The 13989-nt window shown below is 41.0% G+C and overlaps 1 protein-coding gene across 1 annotated transcript; it reads left to right on the top strand.

The window, feature by feature from the left end:
- Positions 1 to 449: 449 nt before the first annotated feature.
- On the top strand, positions 450 to 5680 carry LOC135540024 (MICOS complex subunit MIC10-like). The gene is made up of 4 exons (XM_064966323.1): positions 450 to 561; positions 5034 to 5081; positions 5200 to 5309; positions 5436 to 5680. Exons 1-4 carry the CDS (start codon positions 501 to 503, stop codon positions 5442 to 5444), a joined length of 228 nt encoding a protein of 75 aa, XP_064822395.1. The 5' UTR covers positions 450 to 500; the 3' UTR covers positions 5445 to 5680.
- Positions 5681 to 13989: the final 8309 nt, after the last annotated feature.

Below are 13989 nucleotides of genomic sequence, written 5' to 3' on the forward strand. Positions count from 1 at the left end.
TTGTTCACCTATTACACTTATCCACTGATTAAGCAAAGGTTGCAGGTAAAGATTCTGCTTGTTTGCTTTACTGATTTCATTGCAAGCATACACAACTAACAACTTCTGCAATGGAGTGATACATGACCATTGTCCGCTGGATATCCTAATGATCATGGTTTGACACTTAGCTAATACAAAAAAAACTGTGTAATGGCCATTTGGATGATTTAATTTCTGAATGCTTCATCCAAGCTGATGCAAATCAGTGATTTACATTGTGGATGTGTGACTGTCATACATTGCATTTCATATTTATTTCAGTGGCACAACCTACTTCACTACAGTTTTTAACATTGCAATGTTGTCGAAATGTTGCAGAAATTAAATAGTCATATAGAGCAAATCTTGTCATCACATGCATCCATGTAAAATACATATCTGCAACATTGTTGACGTAGGTGATCACATGACCTCAATCTCGCGATTTATGAAGATGTGAGGAGTCAGAAGCTGAAAACATGGCAAATGAACACGGAAAGAAGTGGGACCGATGCTTAGCTGATAGCGCTGTGAAGATAGGTAAATATTGATATTTCATAAATGCATTTATTAAGAAATTGATTCCAAACAGAGTACAACCTAAAAATGCGCAGTGTGAGCCGGGGACCAGGTGCATGAGTTTAGCAAGGCCACCTGTCTACGTATAGTGTGGGCCATAATTTACCCGATGAGGTCCATTGACAAATTTAAACCAAAAGCCCCATCAACAGAGGGCTTTTCCCCCCCCTATTTTTTTGTATGGTTTGTTGTAATTATATGTCAGGCCATTGTGTCGAAGAAACGGACCAAAACATTTGCGCTGCTCATGTCCTATATGTTTGTATTATTCTGCGACCAGTCCAGGAAACACATTGTGCCCTTCACGCCGTCAGTTACGGGTTTGAGTTAACTTTTCAGTGACAGTAAATCGTCCTATAACATGCTGTAAAATGTTGCTTACATTGCATTGATATAAAATCAAAGAAATACTGAAACTGGCATGACAGTCCTCTAAGGTAATATGATTAACTGCACCAATAAACTATCCCGTAATGATGCACATGAAATGCATGCTCAAAGCATAGGACTGCATTACACATTGTGACATGACATATAGCTACATAAAGCATCAGTGACATTTGTTGGGTTTAGAATTTCTGCACGTGACATTAACTTGAAACATGCATGATTAAAATGTTCTATCAACACATGTTTAAAGTGTTTCATCACCTACACGATCCAGCAACTGTAATAGTAAAGTAGCTTTATGATTAAGTAGATTAGGGAAAGACAGTATAGTGCAACTGGGCAAAACTGTCTTTGCTGACGTTTCTGTAAAGTGTTGTAACAATTTCCATTAAAAGGAAGCATACATTACACATCATATAAATATATTGAAATGGCCTTGATAAGGTGATCAAGAGGCAAAAGAAATGCACACCAATTTAGGCGAGGTGCTGGCTAGCGGAGTAGAACACCTGAAAAATGTAAAGGAGATTCGCACACTCTAGGAACTCAGATGCAATAATTTAATAACCTAATTACCAAAGTTTTGACAGATGAGCTGTCTTCATCGGGGTATAATGACAAACACTGCAGGGTCACTTGTTTTATATAGTGTCAAAAGACACACAGGTGTCTGTAATCATGGCTGGGTGTGGCCTGATATCATTGGTTAATTCTCAGATTTTTTATTTATTTAACCAGGTAAGTTAGTTCAGAACAAGTTCTCATTAACTGCAACCTGGCCAAGCTAAAGCAAAGCAGTGCGACACAAACAACACAGAGTTACACATGGAATAAACAAGCATATAGTCAATAACACAATAGAAAAAGAGTCTATATACAGTGTGTGCAAATGGTGTGAGGAGGTAGGCAATAAATAGGCCATAGCAGTCAAGTATTTACAATTTAGCAGATTAACACTGGAGTGATAGATGAGCAGATGATGATGTGCAAGTAGAGATACTGGTGTGCAAAAGAACAGGAAAGTTAATGAAAACAATATGGGGATGAGGTAGGTAGATTGGGTGGGCTATTTACAGATGGACTATGTACAGCTGCAGCGATCGGTTAGCTGCTCAGATAGCTGATGTTTAAAGTTAGTGAGGGAAATATGTCTCCAGCTTCAGAGATTTTTGCAATTCGTTCCAGTCACTGGCAGCAGATAACTGGAAGGAAAGGTGGCCAAAGGAGGTGTTGGCTTTGGGGTTGACCATTGAGATATACCTGCTGGAGTGCGTGCTACGGTTGGGTGTTGTTATTGTGACCAGTGAGCTGAGATAAGGTGGAGCTTTACCTAGCATAGACTTGTGGATGACCTGGAGCCAGTGGGTGTGGCGATGAATATGTAGCGAGGGCCAGCCGGCTAGGGCATACAGGTCGCAGTGGTGGGTGGTGTAAGGGGCTTTGGTAACAAAACGGATGGCACTGTGATAGACTGCATCCAGTTTGCATAGTAGAGTATTGGAAGCTATTTTGTAGATGACATCGCCGAAGTCGCAGATAGGTAGGATAGTAAGTTTTACTAGAGTAAGTTTGGCGGCGTGAGTAAAGGAGGCTTTGTTATATAAAAATAACATACCAAAAACATGAATGGATAGCATATGATCATAGATACAATTTGGGTACACAGGCCTACAAACATTTTCAATAGCAAAATCACAATAATGTCTTCAGATCAAAGTCTACGTTGAGACCGAAGGGAGTACGGGTCTTTAAATTAAAGATCCAGGCTGCTTCTCGTTTAACAATAAATTGTTGAGGTCACATCCTCTCCTAAGGAGGGTGACGTGTTCGATGCTGATATAACGTAGGGACGAAATCGAGTGGTTCGCTTCCAAAAAGTGGGCCGCAACTAGGTAAGTCAAGTTTTTGCACCTAATAGTGCTAATATGCTCCGAGATTCGTACTTTTAATTCGCCCTTTGTTTTACCCACGCAATTTTTACCGCAAGGACAAGTTATAAGATAAATAACTGCCTTAGTGGAGCATGTGATAACACCTTTGATTGGGATCTCTATCCCTGTTTGGGGGTGTTTGAAGGATCTACTTTTATAAGTGCCATTGCATTGGTAAATCGGAGTTTACCAATTGATCTCTGAGACAACATAAAGGTGATCACACAATGTCAACAATGCAGTGTGAAATTGGTGTCTAATATCCATAATAAAGGAATATTGTCTAAGAACATGACACACAACATTCTGATCTGGAACCAATGATATTCCTGCACCCTTACAAATATTTGGGGAAATTGTCTATGTAAGTAGTTTTGCTTAAAGAGTGATTTGAATGATCATCTTTCTTACAGAGGTATTTGATTTTGGAATGTTTGCTAGCTTTGGAGCAACTAGCCATGAGGACTGCCAAACATAATATTTTCCTTGTTTTTAGATTTACTGTATTCCCCGAAAAGGTATGTGGGTTGACAACAGCTGGGTTTACAATAATCTACACTTACGGTGTAAAGAGGCCAAAGGTTGTGAAATCACGTTGCCCCCAGCAGGGAGCCTGTAATAGCCAGCCTATCAGGATAGACAGGAAAGCTGCTGCACAGTAAGAGGGGAACAACAGAAGAGAAGAATGATGGATGCACAGTCAGGAGAGAAAGGGGGAGGAGGAAGGAAAGGTAAAGATATCAGAGGAACAGAGTGAGTCAAGCTGTGGTTGTATAGAGGTTCATAATAGTAAATCTGTTGCAGATCTGGCCTCATATTTGGCCAGCTCCACTGCTTTTCGGCAACAATCACAGGGAGAGGGAGAGGAGGAGGAGACATGGAAAGGAAATGAGAGAGAGAGTGGGGCTAAAGAGACAGAAGTTGTCTGTAAATCTTAAAGGCCAATTGCTGTCAAGTTTATTTTTTTGTATATATTTTTTTTAAATATATATTTCCACACTGTTGGACTAATACTGTGAAATTGTGAAGATAATAGTTCCCTTTTTAGTGTAAGAGCTGTTTGAAAATTTCAAACCCTGTTTTGGTTGGATAGAGTTTTTGCCAGCCTGGTGACCTCACCAGGCGGTAAAGTAGTTTAATAGACCAATAAGAACGTTCCAAACCTCTCTGCCAATAACCACTCGTTTCCCCCTCCCCAGACTATGTCTATCAGCAGCAATAAACATATCTCGGATGTTGTCCCTTTGTTTTTGTGGTCTTGTTTGACATTTGTAAGTTGTGTAATTGAGACGGAGGGAGCAGTGTCTGAGTGCTTTGGCAGCTGCGTATCGGTCATGCTGCATAGCTCTCTGAATCCAATTAAGAAGTGGAGGGGCCCAAACTGTTGTTTTTATTTATTTCTGCGCTGGCTTGCCCTTAGAGCTGGGTGAGGTGCTGCACACAGCGAGGTGAAGCTAAGCACACAAACACATTCTATCTCCTCAAATGCCCCCTCGGGTCCACACTTACACTCTATCATTGTGTCTTATTTGTGTCTTGTCTGTCCATCTCCCTGCCATGAAGATCACCTCACCTGGACCCTCTGCTTGACCTGACTGGACTCTCATTCTCCCTAACCTAAACATCACAGATCTCTAGATCACACTGCTAGCCCTCTATCTCACTTATCCCTGCCTCTCATCTCTCCTCCCCCTTTGTCTTTCCTTTACAGCACGAGCTCCTCATACCCCTTGACATCTCTCTCACTCAATTACATTTTTTTGCTCTCGTTTGCTCATTATTTTATTTTTTTGTCTTAAGTTTACTTTCACATGCTTTTCCTCATATCCCCCTCTGCTTCTCTCTAATGAACAATGTCTGGCTGACAGGTGCTGTTTACCAGCTCTGGGGTCAGCGGTCATGTTGCCCCTCACCTCACCTCATTAGAGCAGACTAACTTCCAAGCACACCAGGGAATTCCATACCTGTGTGTATGTGTGCATTACCCCAATACTTAATCATAGGGTGTGCTGCAGACTTGTTTTTTGTTTCTATTCCTCTGTGGAGAGGTTTATGCACCTCCTTTCACCCCCTTTCTTTTCTTTCTTTCTCTCTCTCGCTGTCTCTCTCTAGCGACCGGCCTTGGCGTGGGGATTGTGTTCTCAGTCCTCTTCTTCAAACGTGAGTATTGCCTCAGGCAGCAGAGAACAGTAATTGTAATAATAACGCTGTCCATGTGTTGATCTTTGTGGGAGTTATGGTTTGTTTCATATAAGTGAATTGTCTGTCTCATCTCTAGGGCGCACTTGGCCGGTGGCATTTGGTTCAGGTGTGGGGCTGGGCATGGGCTACTCCAACTGCCAGCAGGACTTCAGGTCACCTTACCAGCTCCATGGTCACAGGGTAAAGGTGAGCAAATCACACACGTCATGACCAAGGTCGTTGCCATTAAGGTTGAAATGCAGTATTCCATCTTTTTTTCCCTCAACAATAATTGCACATAATAAAATGACTGTTCTATTTAATCTCTTTCAGGAACAGTAGAAGACTGAGGAGAGTTGGCTGATGTAGAAGTTGTCTCGTCCTCATTATTTTTCTGCTTGTTTTTATTTTATTTTGCTGCTTGTCTCTCTGCCACCCAATGTAATTACTGTGTGAGTCTCACAGGGCAGTCGTGTATTTGTGTGTGTATATAAGTAATGAATCATTTGACAGAATATTATTCCTGATTTACTTTTGTCTTTTATCTGTGTGAATAAAGTTTGAATGCTAACAAAGAACATGTCTATTTTGAAATGAGTTTGGCAAGCTTTGTGTGTTAGAGAGCAGGAGGGAAAAGAAGAATGACAGTATTTTGTGTGTGAATGAGTAGGAGAGTTAAACTCCTGCTGCAGCCCTCAAGGAAAGAGGGGGAGCAGGGAAAAATGAGAGCTAAAGAAAATGAAGCCATGGATAAAATCTGGATGATGGAGAGGGAGGGTGTGGAACAAAGATATTCCTAAATGTACAGAGAGAGGTTCGATAAATGTTTAGTGAGAGGGCTGTATACTACAGGTGAAGATGGGCTCAGGTGGTAAATGCAAAGTGTGGGGGAAACTATCTGCTGTGTATTACGACACTATATTGCTACCTATCACTAAGATGAATCGTTTAAGCGGAGGAACTGTAGGACATGTTACATGTTGCGCTGGTAAGAAGAATTGCAATACTTTGTTCCAGGTACAGCTACACCATGCAGACTGTCTTCATCTGGGAGTGTTTAGGAGCAGGACAATGGCAGAGTACCTGTGTGTATGTGTGTGTGCTTGTATGTTGGAAGTGTTGGCAGTGATTGTGTAGGTGGTGCACGAAGAAAGGATCATGTTAGCTTGTGTCTTTTGTGAGCAATCCTCTGTCTGTGTGTTCATTGGCAGTACTGATTGTGTCTGGGAGTATGTTTTGGGAGTGTGTTTGTCCAGCCCCCTGGTGCAGCAGAATTTGTGGAATGTTCTGGAATGCCAGTTCTGGACTGAAGCTCAGCCCTTATTACTAACAGGTGAGTTCCGCTCCGTGCACGTCTGAACACACATTCACACTTTCACTTCAAGGCACATATTTAAACACATGTTCATACGCATATGTACTGAAACTCACATGCTCACTCATAGGCTTAAACTATACACATTTCTTACAGCACACATCCAGATATGACCAGCCCCACATATATAATCTCAAACACTTATTTGCAACATAGAATACATTTCAAGATTACATTCACATGCATCTCTCTCCATAGTAGATACAGTACATTCTTCAACAGTGGTGTGTGTGTGTACAGTGGGGCAAAAAAGTATTTAGTTAGCCACCCATTGTGCTAGTTCTCCCACTTAAAAAGATGAGAGAGGCCTGTAATTTTCATCATAGGTACACTTCAACTACGACAGACTAAATTAGAAAAAGAAATCCAGAAAATCACATTGTAAGATTTGTAATGAATTTATTTGCAAATTATGGTGGAAAATAAGTATTTGGTCAATAACAAAAGTTTATCTCAATACTTTGTTAAATACCCTTTGTTGGCAATGACAGAGGTCAAACGTTTTCTGTAACCTTCACAAGGTTTTCACACACTGTTGCTGGTATTTTGGCCCATTCCTCCATGCAGATCTCCTCTAGAGCAGTGATGTTTTGGGGCTGTTGCTGGGCAACACGGACTTTCAACTCCCTCCAAAGATTTTCTATTGGGTTGAGATCTGGAGACTGGCTAGGCCACTCCAGGACCTTGAAATGCTTCTTACGAAGCCACTCCTTCGTTGCCAGGGCGGTGTGTTTGGGGATCATTGTCATGCTGAAAGACCCAGCCACGTTTCATCTTCAATGCCCTTGCTGATGGAAGGAGGTTTTCACTCAAAATCTCACGATACATGGCCCCATTCATTCTTTCCTTTACACGGATCAGTCGTCCTGGTCCCTTTGCAGAAAAACAGCCCCAAAGCATGATGTTTCCACCCCCATGCTTCACAGTAGGTATGGTGTTCTTTGGATGCAACTCAGCATTCTTTGTCCTCCAAACACGACAAGTTGAGTTTTTACCAAAAAGTTATATTTTGGTTTCATCTGACCATATGACATTCTCCCAATCTTCTTCTGGATCATCCAAATGCGCTCTAGCAAATTCAGACAGGCCTGGACATGTACTGGCTTAAGCAGGGAGACACGTCTGGCACTGCAGGATTTGAGTCCCTGGTGGCGTAGGGTGTTACTGATGGTAGTCTTTGTTACTTTGGTCCCAGCTCTCTGCAGGTTACTTTTTTTGCCCCACTGTATATATTTATATCACACACACATTACCTATCAACATTCAAGGGTTTTTATTTTTCTACATTGTAGAATAACAGTGAATACTTCAAAACTATGAAATAACACGTGGAATCATGTAGTAACCCAAAAAGTAATAAACAAATGTATATTTTAGATTCTTCAAATTAGCCACCCTTTGCCTTGATAACAGCTTTGCACACTCTTGGCATTCTCTCAACCAGCTTCACCTGGAATTCAACAGTCTTGAAGGAGTTCCCACATGCTGAGCACTTGTTGTCTGCTTTTCCTTCACTCTGCGGTCCAACTCATCCCAAACCATCTCAATTGGATTGAGGTTGGGTGATTGTGGAGGCCATTGTCCTGTTGAAAACAAATGATAGTCCCACTAAGCACAAACCAGATGGGATGGCGTATCGCTGCAGAATGCTATGGTAGCCATGCTGGTTTAGTGTACCTTGAATTTTAAATAGATCACAGACAGTGTCACCAGCAAAGCACCATCACACCACCTCCTCCATGCTTCACGGTGGGAACCACACATGCAGAGATCATCTGTTCACCTACTCTGCATCTCACAAAGACTTGGCGGTTGGAACCAAATTTCTCATTTGGACTCATCAGACCAAATGACAGATTTCCACCGGTCTGTCTATTGCTCGTGTTGCTTGGCCCAAGCAAGTCTCTTCTTATTATTGGTGTCCTTTGGTAGTGGTTTCTTTGCAGCAATTCGACCACAAAGGCCTGATTCACACCGTCTCTGAACAGTTGATGTTGAGATGTGTCTGTTACTTGAACTCTGTGAAGCATTTATTTGGGTTGCAATTTCTGAGCCTGGTAACTCTAATGCACTTATCCTCTGCAGCAGAGGTAACTCTGGGACTTCCTTTCCTGTGGCGGTCCTCATGAGAGCCAGTTTCTTCATAGCGCTTGATGGTTTTTGCGACTGCACTTTGAAACTTTCAAAGTTCTTGAAATTTCTGTATTGAAAGTAAAGAATGACTGTCATTTCTCTTTGCTTATTTGAGCTGTTCTTGCCATAATATGGACTTGGTCTTTTACCAAATAGGGTTATCTTCTAGATACCACCCCTACCTTGTCACAAAACAACTGTTTGGCTCTAATGTATTAAGAAGGAAAGAAATTCCACAAATTAACTTTTAACAAGGCACACCAGTTAATTGAAATGCTTTCCAGCTGACTACCTCATGAAGCTGGTTGAGAGAATGCCAAGAGGGTGCAAAGCTGTCAAGGCAAGGGGTGGCTACTTTGAAGAATCTAACATACACAAATCAAAATATATTTTAACACTTTTTTTGGTAACTACATAATTCCATATGTGTTATTTCATAGTTTTGATGTCTTCACTAATATTCTACAATGTAGAAGATAGTAAAAATAAAGAAAAAGCCTTGAATGAGTAGGTGTGTCAACTTTTGACTGATACTATGTGCATGTATGCATGCACTTGGCCGGTGGCATTTGGTTCATATTTTTGTTCAACAGACCGTGGGGAGAACAAGTATTTGATACACTGCCGATTTTGCAGGTTTTCCTACTGACAAAGCATGTAGAGGTCTGTAATTTTTATCATAGGTACACTTCAACTGTGACAGACGGAATCTAAAACAAAAATCCAGAAAATCACATTGTATGATTTTTAAGTAATTCATTTGCATTTTATTGCATGACAAAAGTATTTGATCACCTACCAACCAGTAAGAATTCCGGCTCTCACAGACCTTTTAGTTTTTCTTTAAGAATCCCCCCTGTTCTCCACTCATTACCTGTATTAACTGCACCTGTTTGAACTTGTTACCTGTATAAAAGACACCTCTCCACACACTCAATCAGACAGACTCCAACCTCTCCACAATGGCCAAGACCAAAGAGCTGTTTAAGGACATCAGGTATAAAATTGTAGATATGCACAAGGCTAGGATAGGCTACAGGACAATAGGCAAGCAGCTTGGTGAGAAGGCAACAACTGTTGGCGCAATTATTAGACAATGGAAGAAGTTCCAGATGACGGTCAATCACCCTCGGTCTGGGGCTCCATGCAAGATCTCACCTAGTGGGGCATCAATGATCATGAGGAAGGTGAGGGATCAGCCCAGAACTACACGGCAGGACCTGGTCAATGACCTGAAGAGAGCTGGGACCACAGTCTCAAAGAAAACCATTAGTAACACACTACGCCGTCATGGATTAAAATCCTGCAGCGCACGCAAGGTCCCCCTGCTCAAGCCAGCGCATGTCCAGGCCCGTCTGAAGTTTGCCAATGACCATCTGAATGATCCAGAGGAGGAATGGGAGAAGGTCATGGGGTCTGATGAGACAAAAATAGAGCTTTTTTGGTCTAAACTCCACTCGCCGTGTTTGGAGGAAGAAGGATGAGTACAACCCCAAGAACACCATCCCAAACTTGAAGCATGGAGGTGGAAACATCATTCTTTGGGGATGCTTTTCTGCAAAGGGGACAGGACGACTGCACCGTATTGAGGGGAGGATGGATGGGGCCATGTATCGCGAGATCTTGTCCAACAACCTCCTTCACTCAGTAAGAGCATTGAAGATGGCTCGTGGCTGGGTCTTCCAGCATGACAACGACCCGAAACACACAGCCAGGGAAACTAAGGAGTGGCTCCGTAAGAAGCATCTCAAGGTCCTGGAGTGGCATTGCCAGTCTCCAAACCCGAACCCAATAGAAAATCTTTGGAGGGAGCTGAAAGTCCGTATTGCCCAGCGACAGCCCCGAAACCTGAAGGATCTGGAGAAGGTCTGTATGGAGGAGTGGGCCAAAATCCCTGCTGCAGTGTGCGCAAACCTGGTCAAGAACTACAGGAAACGTGTGATCTCTGTAATTGCAAACAAAGGTTTCTGTACCAAATATTAAGTTCTGCTTTTCTGATCAAATACTTATGTCATGCAATAAAATGCAAATTAATTACTTAAAAATCATACAATGTGATTTTCTGGATTTTTGTTTTAGATTCCTTCTCTCACAGTTGAAGTGTACCTATGATAAAAATTACAGACCTCTACATGCTTTGTAAATAGGAAAACCTGCAAAATCGGCAGTGTATCAAATGCTTGTTTTCCCCACTGTACATGCATGCATGTATGTATGTTGAACAAAAATATGAACGCAACATGTAAAGTGTTGGTCTCTTGTTCAACTAGCAGAAATAAAAGATCCCAGAAATGTTCCATACACAAGCTTATTTCTCAAATGTGTTTACATCCCTGTTAGGGAGCATTTCTCCTTTGCCAAGATAATCCATCTACCTGATTAAACAGCATGCTCATTACACAGGTGCACCTTGTGCTGTAGACAAAAGGCCACTCTAAAATGTGCTGTTTAGTCACACAACACAATGCCATAGATGTTGCACGTTTTGAGGGAGCATGTAATTGGCATGCTGACTGCAGGAATGTCCACCAGAGCTGTTGCCAGAGATTTCAATGTTCATTTCTCTATCATGTGTGTAATAAGGCCCTTTGTGTGGAAAAACTCATTCTGATTGGCCGGGCCTGTCTCCCCTGTGGGTGGGCCTATATGCCCTCCCCTGCCCAGCCATGGCAGCACTCCTTCCTAGTCATGAAATCCATAGATTGGGCCGAACAAATGTATTTCAAATGACTGATATACTTCTATGAGCTGTAACTCAGTAAAATCTTTGAAATTGTTGCATGTTGCATTTATATTTTTGTTCAGTATATAAACAAATGTTCTTTCACACGAGCAAAGATAGACAGAGAGAGACACACTCTTACACACACATACAGTACATGTAAACACTCCTGCACACATTCTGCAATGCATTAGTCACAAAGTAAGGAGTATATGTTGGCATCCTCTCAAAAACAGATTCTGTTATTTCACTCTTCCCCTGTCTATTAATATAGTATTTGTCTGCAAGAGAGCATGGGGGCTTATGGATACAATCAAAGCTGCACACTTGCAGAGGGGGAGGGAAGTGGAGATAGATTTCTGGGGCATAAGAGTGTACCTGTCTGTGCCTGTCTGACAGAATCTCCAGAACGACAATCATAATCACTATTAACCTTGCCACTAATCAGAAAACACAGAGCTGGTTCAGATATCATATGCAGGTTGGCATTTATTATCAGTAGTCTTATCCTGGAGGCAGAACTGAACTATTTCCCCTTCGATAGGGCAGCTGCAAAGTCAAAATTACCTATATTGTAAAAATGTATGAATTCAGAAATTATGTCTTTGGTCTTCATTTAAGGTTAGGATTAGGTTTAGCATTGTGGTTAAAGTTAGGATTTAGGTTTAAAATCTAATTTTATGACTTTATGGCTGTGCCAGAAAGTGACTGCTCAGCAGAGCTTCCTCCAGAACAAGGTTCACGACAAAAAAACGCTAACCTGCATATCATATGCATGTCAGAATCATAATTACAACAATTTTCCAATCAGATGTGGTCTGTTCTGCAGCCAGAACTGACATGAGGCAGTGAGAGAGACAGAGCGGAGTGCCAGGGCAGCATGCACAGATTTTATTTGAGGAAAATAGAGTTCCATCCCTGTAATGGCTGTTGAAGACATTTCTGTTCATAGAGAGACAAAATTCCTCCATTATGCCAAATCCTAATGTGGAATAACCACTGGCAGTCTGGGACAGTGACTGACTGTACTAGAGTGGTGCACAGCTCATGAGTCATGATCTAAGGAGCGTCTGTTGGTTTTAATTTGTCTCTGGCACTTACTTCCTCAAGAGATTTATTGGAAGGTCCATTCATTGTTGTCAAGGTATTAATCAGTGGCTTATTCAAAGATTGGGACAAAACCAACCTGAACAGCCTGGCCCTCAAGGACACCATGCATGGCCTGCCTACTGTATCTACACTTCCACTCTGAGCCAGAGGGGGGTCTACTAAGCTAACACAGATGGTCATATTTTTTTAAGATGGTCATACCATGGATCATTTAGCTGTTTGATTTAGAATTTTGATTTAGAATTTTAGGACCCTTGTAGGTATAAAATATATGTATATATATATATATATATATATATATTTGATGAAACATTGAATTTGGCCTTACTGCTACTAGCCTATAGAAACACATTGAATGACACATTCATAGATGGTAAATCAGATAGGCTACAATAAATCAAAAGGAAGTGTGAACTGACACAAGTGATGCATTTGTCACTATTTGCAACATATAGGGGTTCACAGCGAAGCTATTCTTAGATTTAAAAAAATCTTTGACATCGTCAAGTAACTCAAGCATAGATTGTTTACTTTTTTAAATTTGGCACAGAAACAAGAGGCCATGAGTAACCTGGTAAAAAAAATGGCACCGACTGGCCTGTAGGTGGAGCTGTTAGAAGTGTCAAAGATCATACCACTAATTCATGCTAACCTCCCTTGTTATTGGTAATAGTGAAAAGTTACCATGTCTTGGGGGTTTGATCTTTGACCCTCTAACTTTCTCACTCATCTTTATTCACAATTAATTCAGGATTATCCATAATCATGGTAGTATCCACATTAATGCAGAAGTGCTAAGAAAAATATGCTATTATTATTTATAATAGTGATTCCAAAATGGCACTACATTATGGCACTACATTACAAAATGGCACTACATTATTTACGCTGAGATTGCCTGCCATTCTTGACCCTTTGCACCCTCTTTGGATTATTGACCCCTGCCTGCCTTTAACCTGTCGTTTGCCTGCCCTTGTTTAGAAATAAACTTCTGTTTCTTCAACACTGTCTGCATCTGGGTCATACCTAAAACGTGATAAAAGATACCTTAATAGAAAATTACTCATGTAAAAGTGAATGCCAGCCAGTAAAATAGTACTTGAATAAAAGTCTAGAAGTAATTGATTCTAAATATACTTAAGTATGAAAAGTAAATGTAATTGCTGAAATATACTTAAGTATCAAAAGTTAAAGTATAAATCATTTCAAATTCCTTATATCAAGCAAACCACACAGCACCATTTTCTTGTTTTTTTAATTTACAGCCAGCCAGGGGCACACTCCAACACTCAGACATCTCTACAAAGGAAGTCTTTGTGTTTAGTGAGTTTACCAGATCAGAGGCAGCAGGGATGTCCGCTTGATAAGTGTGTGAATTTGACAATGTAATGAGTACTTTTGGGTGTCAAGGAAAATGTATGGAGTAAAAAGTACATTATTTTCTTTAGGAATGTAGTGAAGTAAAAGTAGTCAAAAATATAAATATTAAAGTAAACATACCGCAGAAAAGGAAGATAGTTCCTGCATGATAGGGTGCTTGATTTGTT

The sequence above is a fragment of the Oncorhynchus masou genome, chromosome 5, assembly GCF_036934945.1.
Source record: "Oncorhynchus masou masou isolate Uvic2021 chromosome 5, UVic_Omas_1.1, whole genome shotgun sequence".
Classification (NCBI taxonomy): domain Eukaryota; kingdom Metazoa; phylum Chordata; class Actinopteri; order Salmoniformes; family Salmonidae; genus Oncorhynchus; species Oncorhynchus masou.